Source organism: Fringilla coelebs (assembly GCF_963513975.1).
Source record: "Fringilla coelebs genome assembly, chromosome: 19".
Lineage (NCBI taxonomy): Eukaryota > Metazoa > Chordata > Aves > Passeriformes > Fringillidae > Fringilla > Fringilla coelebs.
The window spans coordinates 13,488,653-13,506,478 of NC_140045.1; the positions used below are offsets into that span (position 1 = coordinate 13,488,653).

Consider the following 17,826-nt stretch of genomic DNA (forward strand, 5'->3'; position numbering starts at 1 on the left):
TGTCCCTCCCCCCACTCACAGCGACCCCCTGGGAGCTTTAGGAAGCTGCTGCTCCCCCTGCCCAGGAGCCCCCTGCCCATCACCCCCCGTGCTGTAGGACTGGACTGTGCAGCCTCACCTGGGGCTGCTCTGACGCTTTGGGGCGACTGAACCTTGTGGGTCTTTCAAGCAACACATTGGTGTGGTTTCTCTGTCCATGTGCCTCAGAGTCAGTGGATTTTTATTCTGAACCAGCAAATGGAGCCAGGGTTGGAGCTGAGGGTTCAGCAGTCGTCAGTCAGGGGCTCTGCAGCTCCCAGGTGGTTGAGTTACAAATGCTGAGAAAAAAGCCCCACTGGCCCAGCAGTGGAGGTGGGATTGTCCCTTTGCCATTAGGGTTTGTATGGTCCTTCCTTCCTGTGCATCCTCTGCTGCATTTGACTGTTTACATTTGTTTTATTGTACATAGATTTGTAAACATAATACCTTTGCCTGAGGTCTTTGTACATAACTTGGGCTTTGTAGCTTTATTTATTCAGCCTCTCTCTGGCATGTTTCCATAGGATGTACCGTTCCACCCTGGTGCCACTGACATGATGTGGTTTCAAAAGAATGAAAACAAATGAGAGTAATCTTCCGAAAATAAAGTTCTTTTAATGTGGAATCCGTGGATTTTGCAGAACCAGTGGCCGTGGCTCTTACTTTGTTCAGCAGGGTTTTCTGCCAAGCCCCGGGGTGGGGGGCAGCGTTCAGGCAGTGCCACATTATCCCACACCCCTTCCCTTGGGAATGCCGCTCGGTTTGGGCACTGGGGAATGGGCACTGGGGGCCATCCCAGCCTCTGCTGCTGGCACTGAGGGGGGGACATGATATTTCATCTGGGGCCGTGTTGGGAGCCTCCAGCTGAGCCTTGTGGGGATTTTTGCTTCCTTGAAGCAGCTGGAAGGAGTTTCCTGTGCACAGGAGCTAGGCTGGGGCCCTTCCCGGGCTGCTTCATCCCTTCCCAGGCTGCTCCATCCCTTCCCGGGCTGCTCCATCCCCTCCGGGCTGTGCCTGTGCCGCTGCTGCCGCTCTCCGGCCGAGCTCGGCTCTGTCCCAGGTCCTGCTGTCCATCCCTGGGGCTGTGCCCGTGTCCTGCCCCTGTCCTGGGGGCCCTGGGGCCGTGCCCGTGTCCATCCCTGGGGCTGTGCCCGTGTCCTGCCCCTGTCCTGGGGGCCCTGGCCTCGCACAGACACCCCGGGCAGCCCATCCCATTCCTCTGGGGCTCCTGCCAGAGCCTCACAGCCCCAGCCCAGTGGGGTCACCCTCCCCATGGCCACCCCCTCTCCCTGGTACTGCCCTCTCCCATCTGTCCCACCCTGGACTCCAGCTCCTGCGGCTCCCAGGCCTTCCCTGCCCAGCCCCAGACCCCAAAATATGGGATGTAACTGCTCAGGAGCAGGCAGGAGGCCAGACCCTGTGCCACAGCACTGAGTGGCAGCAGCAGAGCTCAGAGTTTCTTTGTGCTCCAGCTGGGCCCTGCCAGTGGCATTCAAAGGCAAAGGCTCAGCTCGGACCAAGCCATTGATGCTGTATTTAGGTCAAAATAAAGGGAAACAAACTAACAAAAAAAAAAAAAAGCAAGCAAACAAAAGAGGAAGAAGGGAAAAGGCAGCTTCCAGTCATATCTCGTTTATTAAGGTCTATGCCAGCCTCGGGAGAGCTCTTCCAGTAAGTAAACAGAGCAGGCGGCCGCATCTATAATGAATAAATTTATTGTCTTACAAAAATCATTGTCTAGAAATATGGGTATACAAGAAAACAAGATATTTGCAGTCAGACGCCTGGTGGTCAACAGCCAGTTTGATTAAAAATATCCAAACACACACAACAAAACCTTTGCGACAGATGTTAAAGCTTTTAACCAAAAAGGGAAATCCATGGGTTTTGAGCATGTGGCAGAGGAAGTTTCCTAGTTAACACTGATTCATTGTCACTAATATCAATAATACCACTTGGACTAGAGAGGTACATGATATGAAGCACAGTCAAAATTAATACATTAAATCATTGTTATATAGGCAAATTATATATGTAACGTTGTCTTAGTACTGTAGTGTCTAAGGCACTTTCTGTAATGTCAGTTTTCAGCTATTTAAACAAAAAGAACGCTAACTACTCACTGTAATACTGCTCAAAATAAAAAAACAACAACAAAACAACAACAACAAAAAAAAAAAAGGATTCACATCCACTGGCATGTTAACTGTAGGCAGGCAACATCCATCCATCCAGGGCGGGAGCCCCGGCCCCACAGGACCGGGGGGTCCCGGGGCCTCCCACAGCCTGGCTCGGCCTCACATTAATAAATTAGTTTTGCCTGTGCTGTGTGTTTATTCCCACTGGTGTTCACATCAGCCCAGCCCGGGTGGCTGCAGCCCCGGGGGCGCTGAGCAGCGCGGGCTGTGCGGGGACGGACCCACCTCGGTGTGCCTGGACTGCATGGACACGAACGGATGGAGCTGAGAACACTTCAAATGGGATTGCAGGATAAAAACGGACACTACTCACTCATCCCTACACTTCCCTCTAACACTTCCCAAGGCCGTTTTTCACAGTTCACTCAGGGGTCGTGTGCGGATCACAACAATTGGGAGAAAAGAAAGAAACGGGAGCGGTTTGGTCTTCACTGATCCGAGAGGCTGCGGCCAGCCCGGAGCCTGAAGGATGCTGCTGGACACAAGGCATGCACAGCCACGGCAAGGGGTCTGTCCTGGCCCCCCACCCGCTGGGAATGACGCTTCTGGATTGATAAAAAAAAGTTTCATCCTTCACATGATGCTTTATAAAATGGCTTTACAATGAGTATCTGGAAAAGAGATGCACTGAACAGAGACGATCCCGGTTGTTTACTATATATAAAAAAGCAGTTGTACCTATATCTGAAGCAGGGTACAGTGTGGTGAGGCTGGAGAGCCTTAAGACATGGTTGACCTATGATAAGGAACCTTGTAGCACATGCCGAGGGTCGTAAGGCAGCTTTCGGGCCACAAGGCAGTTCCGAGGGCAGGGCAGGGCGCTGGGGCGCTCCTGCGGGGCTGGAAAGGTCTCTGCATGCAGGCGGGGCCGGGCGCTACTCGGCGGGGGCGGGCGGAGCCTCGTTCACGTCGCTGCCTTTGCTCTCGGCGTCGTCGTCCGACAGCTCCAGCGAGGCGCCCTCGATGTGCAGCTGCCGCCGGCCCGAGCGGCTCGAGGAGAAGGTGATGGGTCCCCCCCTCCTGCGAACCGAGAGCAGCGCTGGGAGAGGCTCCTGCACCGCCCGCGCCCGCCCAGGAGCACGGCAGGGGCTGGGGGATCTTAAAGCTCAGCCCATCCCACCCCTGCCACGGCAGGGACACCTTCCCCTGTCCCAGGTGGTCCAGCCCCGGTGTCCAGCCTGGTTTTGGGCACTGCCAGGGATCCAGGGGCAGCCCCAGCTGCTCTGGGCACCCTGTGCCAGGGCCTGCCCACCCTCCCAGGGAAGGATTCCTTCCCAATATCCCATCCCTCCCTGCAGCTGTCAGGAATATCCCTGTGGAATATCTGCAGCTTCCCTGTTCTCATCCCCAGGCTCCTGTTGGAGCCATCCCCTAACCCCAGCAGCTCCCCAGCTGGATGTGCCCCAGGGGCTCTGTGGGCTCGGAAGAGCTCAGGTCAATCCCAGTCCCGGTGTTCCAGGGGCACTGACCTTAGCCTGTTTTTGAGGGTGCTGACCTCCCTGCTCAGCCCCTCGTTGGCCTCCGTGGCGTCGTCCAGCTCGCGCTGCAGCTTGCGCCGCGAGGCGTTGGCGCGCGTGGCCTCCTCCTCCGCCTCCTCCAGCTGCCGCTTCAGCTGCTTCATCCTGGCGTTGGCCTTCTCCATCTGCAACCAAACCAGCACTCGGGGTCACCCCAGAACTACAGCCCCGACCGGGCTCCAGCCTGGGCCCCGGAACACCGTGGAGCCTGGGAGAGCAGGGTGGGAACAGCCCGTCCCAGCAGAGCTCACACACACACACAGAATCCCTGCTGGGCTTTCCCTGCTGGTTTAATCACCCCTCTAATTCCCTTTCCATTACAGTTCCTCTTCACCAGCCCTCCACACCCCAAGCAGGTTTCACTGAGCCCCCACCCACCTGCTCCTTGTACTGGTCCGCGTGGCGCCGCTCGTCCTCCACCTGCATGAACACCTCCTTCAGCTTCTTCTCCGTGCGCCTCACCAGCTTGTTGGCAGCTGCTCTTTCCCTGCAACAGCCCAAAGCCAGCGTTGGTGCCGCTGCCCGAGGGCTGGGAGCACCAGATCTGCCCCCAGATCTGGTACAGCTCTCGGAACGTGCCAGACACAGCAGTGCAACTGATGCACGTGCCACAGGCTGGCTGGGATGCAGGGATGAAGGGATGCAGGGATGAAGGGATGAAGGGATGAAGGGATGCAGGGATGAAGGGATGCAGGGATGAAGAGATGCAGCTCTCAGAACAGAAAGCCTTCGCCCTGGGGCAATGTGAGCATGGCACAAAGAGGACTCAGAGGGTGCCTTCAGAAGGAGATTGGACAGAGCAGCTTTAAAGCTGCTGCTTAACCAGTAACACAATCCTGCTGCAGAGCCCAGAGCACAGAAAGGACAGAGGTGGCGGAAGAACAAACCCCACCTGCAAATGGGGGGAGGAACCAGCTAAAAAAGTGAATTTTAAGAATAGGATTACAAGGACAGGTGGATAATTCACTGGAGAAAGACTTCTGGAGAGCACAGGATTCATATCAAGCTGTCCCACATAAGCTGTGCCTCTAACCAAGCAACCACAGGACATTTCACTTTGTCCCAGGAAACTCCTGCAGCACCTTGTGACTCTGGGACATCAACACCTTGCAGAATTCACGCAGCTGGTAGGAAGCAAACCCATTCTGGAACTCCCAACCCCAGCTGGAGTTGCCTTGTGAAGTTTGCCCCTGAACAGGAGTCTCCAGACAACACACCCAAGGAACGTCCAGCATGGAACTTCCAGCCATTCAACCCCCAGAGGCAAACAGGTCCTTCCCCCTTACTTGGCTTCCTGCTCAAGCTGTTCTTCAAGCTGTGCAATCTTGGCTTCTAGAGTAGAAATCGTTGCCTTGAATTTGGACTTGACAGAGCCCTCCAGCTCCTGCAGCTTGGCCTTGAGCTCCTTGTTCTGCCTCTCCAGCTGCTGCCGCGCGTTCTCGCTCTTCTGGGCCGCGCTGCGCTCGCCGGCCAGCTCCGCGTTGAGCGTGTCCACCTGCGGGGAGAGACGGGGTCACTGGGAGCCCCCAGAGCCTCTGTGCACGTCCCAGCCAGCAGCAGCAGCTGCCCAGGGCTCACCTGCAGCGTGGTCTTTCGGAAGCGCTCGTTGAGCAGCTCCATGTTGCTCTGCTCCTCCTCCAGCTCCTCCTCCAGCTGGGCAATCCGAGCCTCCAGCCGGCGCTTCTCGTCCAGCAGCGCTGACCTGCACAGGGGAAGGGGTCAGGGGTGTCCAGAGCCAACAGAGCTCCTGGGGAGGTCACTTAGCAGCAGGGCGTCCCCTGAGCTGGCAGGGACCCGCAAGGAGCCAGCTCCTGTCCCCGCACAGACACCCCAACACTCCCACCCTGGCAGCACAAACGCTCCTGGAGCTCTGGCAGCCTCGGGGCCGTTCCCTGGGGAGCCTGGGCAGTGCCCAGCACCCTCTGGGGGAAGGACCTTTCCCTGAGCTCCATCCTGCCCTCCCTGGCCCAGCCCAGCCTGACTCACTTCCCAGAGGCGCTGTTGGCGATCTCGTCTGCCAGCTCGTCGCGCTCCTGCTCCGCGTGCCGCCGCGCGCGCTCCGACGCCGCAAACTCCTGCAGGGGGGAGAGAGTCAGGGCAGCCCCGGGAGCCCTCTGCAGAAACAGCCTCCAACAGCCCCTGGGAGCTGCTGTGAACTGGGATATCCCCGGGGTTTTATGGATGAGGCAGCAGGACGCTCAGCTGGATGCTCCCTCACTGCCCTGGGACTGCGGTGCAGTCACTTCTCCCTGTCCCTGAAGTGTTCCCAGACGAGGCAAGAGGGAAGAATCTGTGGAGATCAGTAACTCCCAAGCCCTCAGCAGCAGCAGAAACCACTGTACCCCATGCTCTGACAGACACAGTGTAAAGGAGGTGCTAAATTAAGCAAATGCTTTAGGTTCTCACAGAGTTCTCAGCGTGAAGACAAGAAGAGAATAAAAATTAAAAAGCTTCAGCACAACAGCACACACAGCACTGAACCTCAGATTGTACATCTGCATTAAGTGGCAGAAACACTCAAGCATTTCCCAAGGACAATGAAATGCTCTACAAGTGCCACACTGAGGTCTGAAGGCCACCCAAGTCCACCTGGAGAAGCTCCAGGCAGTGCCAGGTTATCTGTGAAGGCTCCAAGGGAAGTGTGGTGAGTCTGGACTACTGCTGTATGCCTTGCCCTGCAGCTGAAGCAGACAGGAGAGGCACAGGGACAAGAAAAACCAATCTCTTGGATTTCCATCTCACCTCTTGGAGCTGGAGTATTTCTGCTTCGAGACTTTTGAGTTTCTTCTCACTCTCTTTGGACTGGGCAAAGATCTCATCCCTGGATGCTCGGGCCTCTTCCAGCTCCCGCTGGTAGTCCTTCATCTGAGCCTGCAGGTGGAGAGCAGGGTGAGGCACAGCCAGGCTGCATCAGGACAACCAACCCATTCCAGCTCTGAACCATCTCAGCCCCTAAGAGATAAGGCTGTTCTCCCAAAGTGGCTTCATTCCACTTAAAGGCATTTCCAGTTCTTCTGTATTCTAAAATTTCATTTTCTCATCTTTCCACCCCTCAATGCCTGGTCAGAAATATCCCCCTCCAAGACTTCAAGCATTCCACAGAATTATAGAGTGGAATCTTAGAATGACCTGAGCTGGAATGGTCCTTAATTATCATCCAGTGCCACCCCTGCCATGGCAGGGACACCTTCCACTGTCTCAGGCTGCTCCAAGTCCTGTCCAACCTGGCCTTGGACACTGCCAGCGATGTGGAAGGTGGTTTTGTGGCAGGGGAGTTTGGAACAAGATTAACTTCAGGGTCCTTTCCAAGCCAAACCATCCTGTGATTCTCTAAAGGGATGAGTTTTGCCTCGAGGATAAATCCGGGCTGGACACTGTCAGACCCATCAGTGCAGTCTGACTCTCCTCCTGCCCTGAATGGAAGCAGCCCGTGGGCAGCCCCCAGGACAGAACCCAGGCCCCTGACCAGCTGTGCCTACCTGGAGCTTCCTGAGCTGTTTGATGGCTTCATCCCGAGCCTTGTTTGCAGCCTCAATCTGCCCCTCCAGGTCCTTCAGGTCCATCTCCAGCTTCTTCTTGGCTGCCACGGCCAGAGCGCGCTGCTTGCGCTCGTCCTCCAGCTCGGCCTCCAGCTCCCGCACCTGGGCACAGGGGCAGCATCAGCACAGGCTGGGCAGGGCCAGGCTGGGCAGGACAGGGCACCCAGGGCATGGGGCAGCATCAGCACAGGCTGGGCAGGGCCAGGCTGGGCAGGACAGGGCACCCAGGGCATGGGGCAGCATCAGCCCCTGCCAGGCTGGCACCCAGGGACCCCTCCCCATGGCACAGGCTGTGCAGTGGCAGCCCAGGGGAAGGCACAGGGCAAGGCCAGGTCCCAAATGGATCAGAGATCTCTGCACTGAGCTCAAGGGAAGCCCCAGGAAAGGACTCAGCTTCTGGAGCATTTCCATGTCAGCCTCCTGCCCAGCACTGCCACCCACCCCAGGGGATGGCTCCAGGGCAGAGGCAGCTAACTCTGATGGGAAATGAGAAGTAGAATCCCCTCATTGTCTCAAGAAAACAATGAAACCATTCCCTTTGAACAGCCTGTTACTGGCACTTATACACCAACAACTTCTTTTCCCAAAATAAAACAAAACAAGAGTGTGTGAACAGCCAGGCAACATGGACTGAGCCAAACCTATGCAAAAACAAACTGAGCAGGTTACCAACATGAAAGAATATTTTGTTTTGAAGCAAATCTCCCTCCCAGTGCAAGGTCAGGAGCTCTTGTCCAGTTCAGATAGCAGCAACTTTGTCCTGCAGTGACCTTCCAAACCCTGCAGGCCAGGTTTATTCCTAGGATATCTCTACACTGGTGATTCTCAGCTTTTGTTTTCTTGGGATAAATATTGAAATATTGGCTGGTTTAGTCCTGAACACAATTTAGAACCAAGCATGGTCCTCTAAAGGCATTTCTTGAGGCTCTTCTGATCTCTGTGTTCCCAGAATTCTCAGGTCTGGCAAACCTGGAAGCTCTGCCATGATTTGCATTTAAGAAACTGCTCCCTTAATTTAAAACTCTATCTCAGCATCCATGGATTTGTTCCTGGACATCAAATAGGATGGGCTTGAAAATGCAGCTGAGGTATGCCTGTCCTGGGAACACCCCCAGGCTGCAACAGCCAAACTCAGGGAGTGGCTTTGGGGGCCACCAGCACCCCCTGACCCTGCCTGGGGCCAGTGGCCACCCCTCAGCCAGAACTATTTATGGTTTGTAAAGATGCTATGGTTTGGGGTTTCCACTGGATGGAATCTTAAACAAAGGGGTTTGTTTTTCTGGAAGCACAGGGGCCCAGAATCCTGCATCCAGCCCTTCCTCCCCTCCTGCCCACAGCACAAGTAACACACACGTACTTGTTTCACCAGCATCCTCTTCTTCTCCTCGTTCTGCTCATCTCTGGCTTGCAGATCTCTGTCAAACTGGGCCTTCATGGCCTGCATGTTCACCTCCAGACGGAGCTTGGCATCTTCTGTGGCCTGCAGCTCATCCTCCAGCTCCTCCAGCTGAGTCCTCATCTCCTCCACCTGCTGCTCCAGGGTTCTCTTGGACTTCTCCAGCTCGTGCACCTGGAGCACAAACTCTGCTCAGTGCTGAGGGCTGCCCCAGCAGCAGCTGAGAGAGCAGGGAGGGCAGTGGCTGCCCCTGGTCCCTCTGAGCTGGCACTGGGGCACAGCAGGCACAGCAGGGCTGGGGCTGAAGCAGAGGCCACACGTGGCAGGGCACACCCACCCCCCTGCCCTGCCAGAAGGGGAAATTGGTTTTGGGGAAAGGTGTGGGGCTGGGGCACAGGGACACAGCCAGGAGCAGCAGGAAGGGCAGGGGGCTCTGCTGCTGCCCCAGCTGGGTGCAGGAGGGAGGAACTGCAGGGTCACAGCTCGGCTCTGCCTGTGGTCCAGCCATGTCCTGCACCTCAGCTTGGCCAGAGGTGACAGAAACCCTCCTTATGCCTCATTCACACACAATAAATACACCCAGCAACACCAAAATGGGGAGTGGCTCCCCTGATCTGTCACAGCTGCAACACAGACCCAGCTCTGTGTGACTGCAGTCCCACCTGCACCGACCCAAAGTACAGAACTGGGATCTGGGATCTGCATGAGGGTGACAATACAGCTCTTGGAGATGTTAATTATGCTGGGCATCAATTCCTCCAGCATTCTGGGGGAGCTTCAGGAAGTCCTGCTCTGCTGCAGGGCCCTTCTCCAGGCAGGGAGACGTCCCTGCCATTCCCAGGCTCTAACAAGCAGCCCCTGGAACCAAACTCACATTTTTGCCCACATCATCTTTGGAGCTCATCAAGTCTTCCATGTCTGCACGCAGCTGCTTGTTCTGCCTCTCGAATTCCTCCTTGGCTTCCAGGGCCTCCTCCAGGGCCCGGGCCAGGGACAGGGCTTTGGTTTCCTTCTCCCTGGCCTCTGCCTCAGCTCGGTCTCGCTCCTCCGCATACCTGGCAGAAATGTTCTTTTCTTCTGCCAGCATCTGGACATGAGAAACAAGGAATCCATCTCCCAAGCTCCACCATCAGGTCCTTCCTGCCCCAGGTGTTTTACTCAGGAAGTGGCTCATGCTCTAAGCTTATCTGGCCTTCAGGAGCTGTCTGGTCCCAAAGTGATCAAAGTGCCAGTAAGGGAACAGCTCCAGCTCCTCTGGGATGAGAGGAGGAAAGCAAGCCACTCATCAAGACTCCAGTTTCGGATGATTCCCATCTTTCACTTTTCAGGTCCCTTTTTAGTCTACCTTGAGGGATTATAACAAAACTCTCAAGGTTTTGTTCCAGTGTAATTCTCCTTTCCTGCATGAAGAGCTGATCACTGGCATTTGGCTCACAGAACAGGGAGTGAGCTGCTCACAGATTCACCAACACCCCCAGCACACCAGCCAGACCCTCCCTCCCCCAAGGCTCTGCAGCAATCACGAGGTGCATTTAAAACCCCAAAAAGCCAGGGAGGTGGCAGGAGGCTGCAGTACCTGATCAAACTTCTTCTGCTTTTTCTCCAGGTTGGAGACGATCTGGCGCTGGTGGTCCAGGTCCACCATCAGGTCATCCAGCTCCTGCTGCAGGCGGTTCTTGGTCTTCTCCAGCTTGTCATAAGCCAGAGCCTTCTCCTCCAGGCGCTGGCTGAGGGACTCCATGTCCTTCAGCAGCTTCTTCTTGGTCTCCTCCAGCCCCTCAATGGTTCCCAAGTCATCATCCACCTTCTTCTTGGCCTCGGCCAACTGAAATTCAACAAGAGCCAGCGGGGTCCCTTAGAGCCTCCCGAGAGGGGAAAGGCACAGGGGCAGGGTGCAGCAGCAGGAGCAGCTCCTGCAAGCTGAGGGAACACAAAACCTGGCACCTCTCAGGCTCTCAGAGGCCCCACAACACAGAATCATTACTGCAGTGGGAACCTGACCCCAAACTCTGCATGGTGTGTCCCCAGGGCTCTGGGACCCCCCTTTGGGACAGCTCCTCACACAATGCCGCCACTCCCCGCAGCCTACCTGGGCCTGCAGGGCCAGCATCTGCTTCTCCAGGTTCTTCCTGGCCTCCTCCTCCTCCTCCTGCTGCTCCTGCAGGTTGTTCTTCTCCTCCTCCAGCTGCCTTATCCTGCTGCTGAGGTTGAGCTTCTGGCGGGTCTCCTCCTGGAGCAGCTCCTGGACACAGCACGGGCAGGGCTGAGTGTGCTCCCAAAGCCCCCCAGCTCCACATGGGGACTCCCAGGTTTACTTTCCCTCAGATTTGGGGACAAGGACATGCTTTATGAAGACATCTGTTATTTGGGTTCTCACAAAGCCACTGACCATTCATTTTGGGCACACTTAAACCTTCATAAAGCAGATTTCTGCTCAGGGAACCCATGCCAGAGTCTGTTCTAGAGATTTAGGGATGATACTTTCCCATCTTTCACAGGACTAGCCCAGAAGTCACCTTCAGAATATATTTTTTCTTTTTTCAGATAAGCACAGAGCACCTATTAAAAACCACCTGGGAAGAACATGGAGCAGCAAATCCTGCAATGGCAGCATGCCTCCAGGTTTTCTGCATTGCTTCAATATAAAGGTCACTTTAAAGGTGGAAACTTCTGTCATAACAAAGTAATGCAAGGTGTAACCCCCATCCTGCTCCCCACAAACCCCTCCAGTTGTCATTAACATTATCCAGAGTTAAGTGGCCACCATTAGGACTTTAATACAGGCAAGATAAAATATATTGAAGTGATGAATATCTGCAGAAAGCTGCATTCTCTTAATTAAGAAGAAAATCTGGCAGTCTGAACTGCAAGTGTAAGAATTTGAAGCTGTCAGAAGACAGGGCATTGTTCCTCATATATCCCAATGATATTGACATTAAATTCTGCCTGGAAAGGGTTTTTTTAAATTTGATTCTTATCTCCCTCAGAGACAAAGACATAAACCAGAACTCCCAGCTCTCAGGAAGTGAAGCTCAGATAATGAAAACTTGGTTCCCCACGTCCCAGTCCATCCCACCTCACTGGGTTGGACAGGAAATTCAGCTGCTGCCAGGGGACTTTCCAAAGCATGGAAATGTGCTTTCTGTTAGCAGCCAGCAGCTGCCTGGGGAGCAGAGCTCCCTGCCCAGCCCAGCTCTGCTGCACACACACCTGTGTATCCTGAAGCTGGGACTCCAGGCTGGCTGCATCCTTGGCAAACTTGATGCCTTTCTTCTCTGCCTCCTCCAGCAGACTGGAGACATTGTCCAGCTCATTCTGCAAGGCAAGCAGCCCAAAGGTGAGAGCACAGCCCAGACCCCTGGGGCTGGAACTGCACAGCACAGAACCTCAGCACACCCCAGGTGCAGAGCCCAACAGAGGGAGACAGCAAGCTAAAACCACTGAGGTTTGGCCTCAAAAAAGGAAATGGAATCAGTCAGTCCTGAAGTGCAGTGACACAACCAGAGCTGGCCTATTGAGCTCTGATATTGAGCACTGTGCTCTGCTCCCTGCATTCACCCTTTAGGGCTGTTTTTAATCCCAGGACCATCTATTCCATGCAAGCATTAATTCAGGGATCTTCAGGGTGGCAGCTGGGTCTGAAGCATCCCTGCAGGAGGAGAGGTTACTGCAGGTGCCATTTCATTCTTTTGGGCTGCACTGCTTTTATAAACCCTGAGAGACAGCCCAAAAGGCTGGCCCCAGGGAGCTGCCATTCCCTGCTGGAAGTGCTTCACCTGGATTTACCTGAAGCCCTCACTGCTGGGGTTCAGAGCTCAGCCATGGCTGCACTTTGCCTCTTTGCTCCATCTCCCAGAAAAATGGGGCAGTGCTTGCACCCCCTCCCTGCCAGGCTCCCAGCCTGGAGCACCAAACCAAGCTGTGGCCACCACCAGTTTTTGGCTCATCCCTATGGAAAAGCTCAGCCCAACCTGCTCAGCTCCCAGCCAAGGCAAAGGCAAACCCTGTGTCAGCTGGCCTGGGCAGAGCTCCCTGCAGGATCTGCTCTCCAGGATGGATCCTCCAGAGCCACTGGAACCCTCACCCAGCCCAGGACTGATGTCACACAGTGCAGGACTGATGGCACAGCACCACTTTGAGGCTCCCAGGTCCATGAGAGCCCTTGCTGAGGTCACCTCCCACATCAGGCCATTTCTGCACACGGTTTTCCGGGATTTGAGGATTTCCAGAGCCTTACCTGCAGCTTGTTTGCCTTCTCAGCCAGCTCCACCCTCAGTCTCTCCCCTTCTGACACCTTTGCAGTCAGCTCCTGCACCTGAGCATCGAGTTTCTTCCTCTTGTGCTCAGACTCTGCCTTGACCTGCTGCAGCACCTTCACCTCACAGGCCAGCTCCTTGTTGTCAGACTCCAAGCCTTGCTTGTTCTTCTCAAGGTTTGCTTTGAACTAGGGAAGACACAAGGGAAGAAGCTCAGCTCTGTGCTGCAGGTGAGTGTTTTCTGCTACAGATGATTGTGCAGATCAGTTTCCATGCTCAGAGAGAAGCCAGGTGAAATGCTGCTGTGGAACATTCTGGTCTCAGGCAAGGCTGAGGAACAGGCTGCTCTCCCCCAGGTGAGGGTGAGCAGCAGGGCAGGATCTGGGTGGCAGCCCTGGGAATAGTTTGGGTAGCACTGCAAGGAGGAAGGAATGTGCCCATTACCAGCTCAGCATGGCTCATCTCACAGGAATAAAGGGAAGATGGGAGCCAAGGCTGCCCTGACTGGAGCAGGCAGAGCAGCCTGCAAGGGCAGGACAAAGCAACCCTCAGCCCTGCACTGACATCTGGCAGAAGCCTTTCACAGAGCAATCACTGCCACCAGGGGTGCTTAAATGTCATTTTTGCCACAGCACCAGAGCTGGCACTGTCCTGTCACAGGAGCTTTGTTTCAGATTTTTTTTGCAGGGTATTCTTCCATCTTTTCATGCTCTTATTGAGAATATTGACTGAATAAGGAGCAGAAGACATGCAGAAGATTTTCAGGTGAATAAAGGTGGTGAAAATCCTACTTGAACTACTACATTTCTCATTTAATTTAGAATACTAAGGAAGCTTGTGCAGTACTCACAATACATGAAAACATCACCACAGGACAGAACTGTCCACACACACTGGTGGACGACCCCAGGTGTAATTTCAAAAACCAGACCCTTCTTTTTTTGGAATAATTCTCCTTCTGGACAAGGGCAGGAGCCATGGGATGCACCTGCTGCTGCTGGTCCCCAGAGGACACAGCACAGATGTGCTGCTGGATGGCTGCAGCACTGCCAAACCAGCAGGAGGAATCTCAACAGCTGGGATGGATTTTTAGAGGCCAGCTCAGCTCTGTGGTCATGGACAGCCTCAGCTCAGGTCTCAGGAAGGAACCCTGCTGCCTGTGGTACTGATAATAACCCCTGAGGCACAAAGTTCATTTCCTCTCACCCTTTTGGCCTGCTCAAGCTGCTCAGAGAGCTCCTCCAGGGCAGTAGCATGCCTCTGCCTGATCTCCTGGATCTGGGCTTCATGGTTTTTGGTTTCCTCCTCAATTGCTTTCTTCAGTTCAGCCACCTCCTGCTCCCGCTTTGTCCTGGAGGCAGCACAGAGGGTCACCCAAAAATCAACATTTCAGTTTCTTATAGATCACAGATGAATTTCAGTGGTGCTTTCTTACACAGACCACGACCCTACCTCAGCTCTTGCTGTGCTGCAGTGGTGTCCAAAGTATCTTCCAGTTCAGTTTTCAAAGCCTCCAGCTCTTCACTCAGATCCCTTTTCTGCTTTTCTGCCTTGTTCCTCGATGCCTTCTCAGACTCCAGATCCTCCTGGAGCTCTGCAATCTGAGCCTGCAGCTCCCTGATCACCTTCAGGGCATTGTTCTTCTGCACTGCTTCCTCATCCCCCCTGCCAAACAGGCACCACAGTTACTGGGACTGCACCTCCCCTCAGAGCCTCCTGCCCAAATCACCTGCAAACACAGCTGAACCCTTCCACTGCAATAAAATAAGTATCAACACTCATAGAATGGGTGGGCTGGAACCTTAAACATCTCAAATTCCTCCCCTTTATGGGCTGGGACACCTTCCCCTATCCCAGGTTGCTCCAAGCCCTGTGCAGCTCAGACACCTCAGGGATGGATGAAAGGCACCACAGATAAAACCAAGGTGCACTATCAGAATTATCAAGCTTTACTTTACAGCCAGGTATTCCAGTTTTGTAGATCTCAACACTGCCCCAGAAATGTTCCACCTGTAGAGTTTTCTCTTCCTGCATAATTCTACTTGAAACATTCAGGTGGTGCTCAGCATGACACTGCAGGAGTATCACACAGACCCAGATAAAGTCTGTCCTGCCCAGCACTTGGTTTAGACCCACTGAGAAAAACACATTTTTCCCTCCTGAGGCCGAATCCTGGGAGATTAAAAAAGCTTCCAGAGCCCAAACACTGCTACACCAGGTGAAACTTCTTCTTGGTGCAGGTTAGCAGAGCCAGGCTGCTGAGGGATGCCTGACTTGCTGTAAATTTGCCATTTCTGTGCCCAGCACAGAGCTGGCTGCTGCTGCAGCACCCAGCCCTGACTGCAGCCAGGGGAAATTCCCTCTGTCCCCCTCTGACCTGGCCACAGCAGCCTGCAGCTCCTCCTCCTTCTTGGCCAGCTGGATCTTCAGCTCCTCAATCTGGGCTTGCAGCTCAGCTATTTGGTCCTGCAGGTCTGTGGTTTCCCCATCCAGTTTTCTTTTAGCCTTTTCTAACTCTTGGCGGGTCTTCTCCTCCTTTTTCAGGCGTTCTAAAGGAAGCACAGAGTTAAATTCCTGTGAATTGTCCCCCTTGTCACCCTCAGGGACTCTGGGGAGGCAGGAAGGGTGGGAAGTTTAATTTATGCTGCCTCAATTCTTTCTCCAGCCTGCAGAAAAATGAAATAGCAAAGGAGAACTGCATGACTTAGCCACCAAGTCAGGGGAAAGTCTCTGACAACTGGGAACAGTTTGAGATGAGACCACAGAAACGTCTTGGTAGAAAATAAGGAGTGGGATCTGACAGAGCAGCTTGAGCTGTTGGGCCAGATAATCACAGACATCAACACCCAAAAAAGAAGATAAACTGTGGGCTGGAACAACTGCATGGCTTTGGAAGGGCTAGGCCAGACTCCAGAAATGGCATAGCTTAAAGTGAACCTGAATAAACCCTTTTACACAGTCTGTGCTGTTTAATCACACCCCATCAGGATTTAGCAAAACTCTGCAGCCCTGAGAGCTCCCTGCCAGGGATTTATGGTGCAGCTGGGGTATCCAGCCCTGAGGAGCTCTCTGGGACAGGCACCCCCAGCAGGGCCACAGCAACCTCAGCTGCCACTGGGATATTTCCTGAAAAATCCCTTCCCCAGGATTTCTTCTCCTGGGAAGCTGAGAAGCCTCAGAGAGAAATGAAAACAATAATTATCTGATTGCTTCTCCTGTGTTTGCTGCTTTGGAATGTGGCTGGAGATTGTTTACCAACAGGTGCATGTTTGATTGGTTTCCTGTGAATTGTTTTTAATTAATGACTAATCACCATCAGCTGTGTCAGACTCTGAGGAGTCAGTCAGGAGTTTTTATTATTCATTCTTGGTAAGCCTTCTGATGTATCCTTTCTCTTTCTTTAGTACAGTTTTAGTATAGCATTCTTTTATGAATAGAATAGAATAGAATAGAATAGAATAGAATAGAATAGAATAGAATAGAATAGAATAGAATAGAATAGAATAGAATAGAATATCAGCCTTCTGAGAGCATGGAGCCAGATTCTCATCTCTCCCCTGCTCCTGGGCCCCTCACAGCCACCACACTCAGCCCTGCTGTGCCCTGCCTGGGCAGGTCTGGCAGTGCTGCCCCAGCTGAGCACAGCCTCAGCCCAGCTCTCAGAGCATGAATGGCACCAGTGCACAATTCTCAGTGACAGCAGGAGTCCTGCCCTTGTTCAATCCTTTGTGGCAGATTTCCCTCACACCCTTCCCAAAGCTCCTCCTGGACAGGATGGAAAGGGAGCCCTGGTCAGGATCCACCTCAGGGCCCCCCTGGGCTATTTGGGGTTTTCCAGACAACCTAAGGTAACTCTGCTTTTCTCCAAGCAGTTTCACATTCCCAGAGATTTGTACTTTCCCCTCTGTTTTTACGTGAGGCTCCTGGTGGGTGACACTTACAGCAGTGCCACCAGACCCAATACTGTCACTGAGAGAGATCACAGCAAACTGAATTAATTGTTTTCCCCAAATATCAGTGCCTAGCAGTGCCAAGACTCCAGCAGAGAGACCTTAATGGCTTCTTGAGTCATCTCCAAGAGTAAATATCATTTTACTCTGCTTTCCTAGCCAAGAAATGGCATGCCTTAAATATAAGCTTTAATTTCCACTTCTAAGGGCATCAGTCTCGGACTGGCTCTGTAACCAAACACATCTGTCAAGTTCCTAGTCCTGATTTAAGCACAGAGCTACACCTGCATTATTTTCCAGTGAGTAAAGCTTACTTAGACCCACCTTAAAGTCTCTGAATGCACCAGTTAAAGACAAGGCTCATCAATCACTGCTACCCTGTTAGCTCAGCACCTGCCTCACAGATAAGGCAAAACCCTGATATCCTTCCAGAAGCACATCAGCCTCAAAATATGCACCAAGACAGGCCCCAACACACCAAGTGCAAGAACCATTCCCAAATTAGGCCTCAGAGAACAACCTTCTCTGTTATTTTGCAACTTTGATTTGGCAGCTCATTAATGTTGTGCAGTATCTATAGTAATTAAAATGAAACAACACAAAATCAAGGAGGGTTGCACATGGGGCAGGTTTAACTTGTGGCAACACCAGCAAAACAAGCAGAAATAAATGGCTAAAGGAATGGAACCATTTTGGATGGAATCATGGAATGGTTTGGGTTGGAAGAGACCTCAAAGCTCAGCTCATCCCAACCCTTGCCTTGGGCAGGACACCTTCCACCAGGGCAGGCTGCTCAGTTCGAATAAAGCATCAGAAAATAAAATATATCTATAAATACAATGAAGATAAATACTAAGAAAAGCAAAACAAACGAGATTTGCTTATTGAAACACAATCCTGGGAGCCCAAAGAGTGCCTGCTGCCATTCCTGCAGGAACACACTGCTCTGGTG

The 17,826-nt window shown here is 53.3% G+C and overlaps 1 protein-coding gene across 1 annotated transcript in view; it reads right to left on the reverse strand.

The window, feature by feature from the left end:
- Nucleotides 1-1,567: 1,567 nt before the first annotated feature.
- Nucleotides 1,568-17,826, reverse strand: part of MYH10 (myosin heavy chain 10) — an 86,543-nt gene continuing 70,284 nt past the window's right edge. Inside the window, exons 25-41 of the mRNA XM_084218643.1 lie at nt 15,302-15,473; nt 14,377-14,589; nt 14,131-14,275; nt 12,906-13,112; nt 11,879-11,983; nt 10,758-10,910; nt 10,245-10,493; nt 9,543-9,755; nt 8,630-8,842; nt 7,213-7,374; nt 6,476-6,604; nt 5,720-5,808; nt 5,312-5,435; nt 5,020-5,228; nt 4,112-4,220; nt 3,686-3,858; nt 1,568-3,236 (exon numbers count right to left, since the gene is read on the reverse strand). Coding sequence (XP_084074769.1) covers nt 3,092-3,236; nt 3,686-3,858; nt 4,112-4,220; nt 5,020-5,228; nt 5,312-5,435; nt 5,720-5,808; nt 6,476-6,604; nt 7,213-7,374; nt 8,630-8,842; nt 9,543-9,755; nt 10,245-10,493; nt 10,758-10,910; nt 11,879-11,983; nt 12,906-13,112; nt 14,131-14,275; nt 14,377-14,589; nt 15,302-15,473 — 2,810 coding nt within the window. The 3' untranslated portion in view covers nt 1,568-3,091. The remainder of the gene's footprint in view (nt 3,237-3,685; nt 3,859-4,111; nt 4,221-5,019; nt 5,229-5,311; nt 5,436-5,719; nt 5,809-6,475; nt 6,605-7,212; nt 7,375-8,629; nt 8,843-9,542; nt 9,756-10,244; nt 10,494-10,757; nt 10,911-11,878; nt 11,984-12,905; nt 13,113-14,130; nt 14,276-14,376; nt 14,590-15,301; nt 15,474-17,826) is intronic.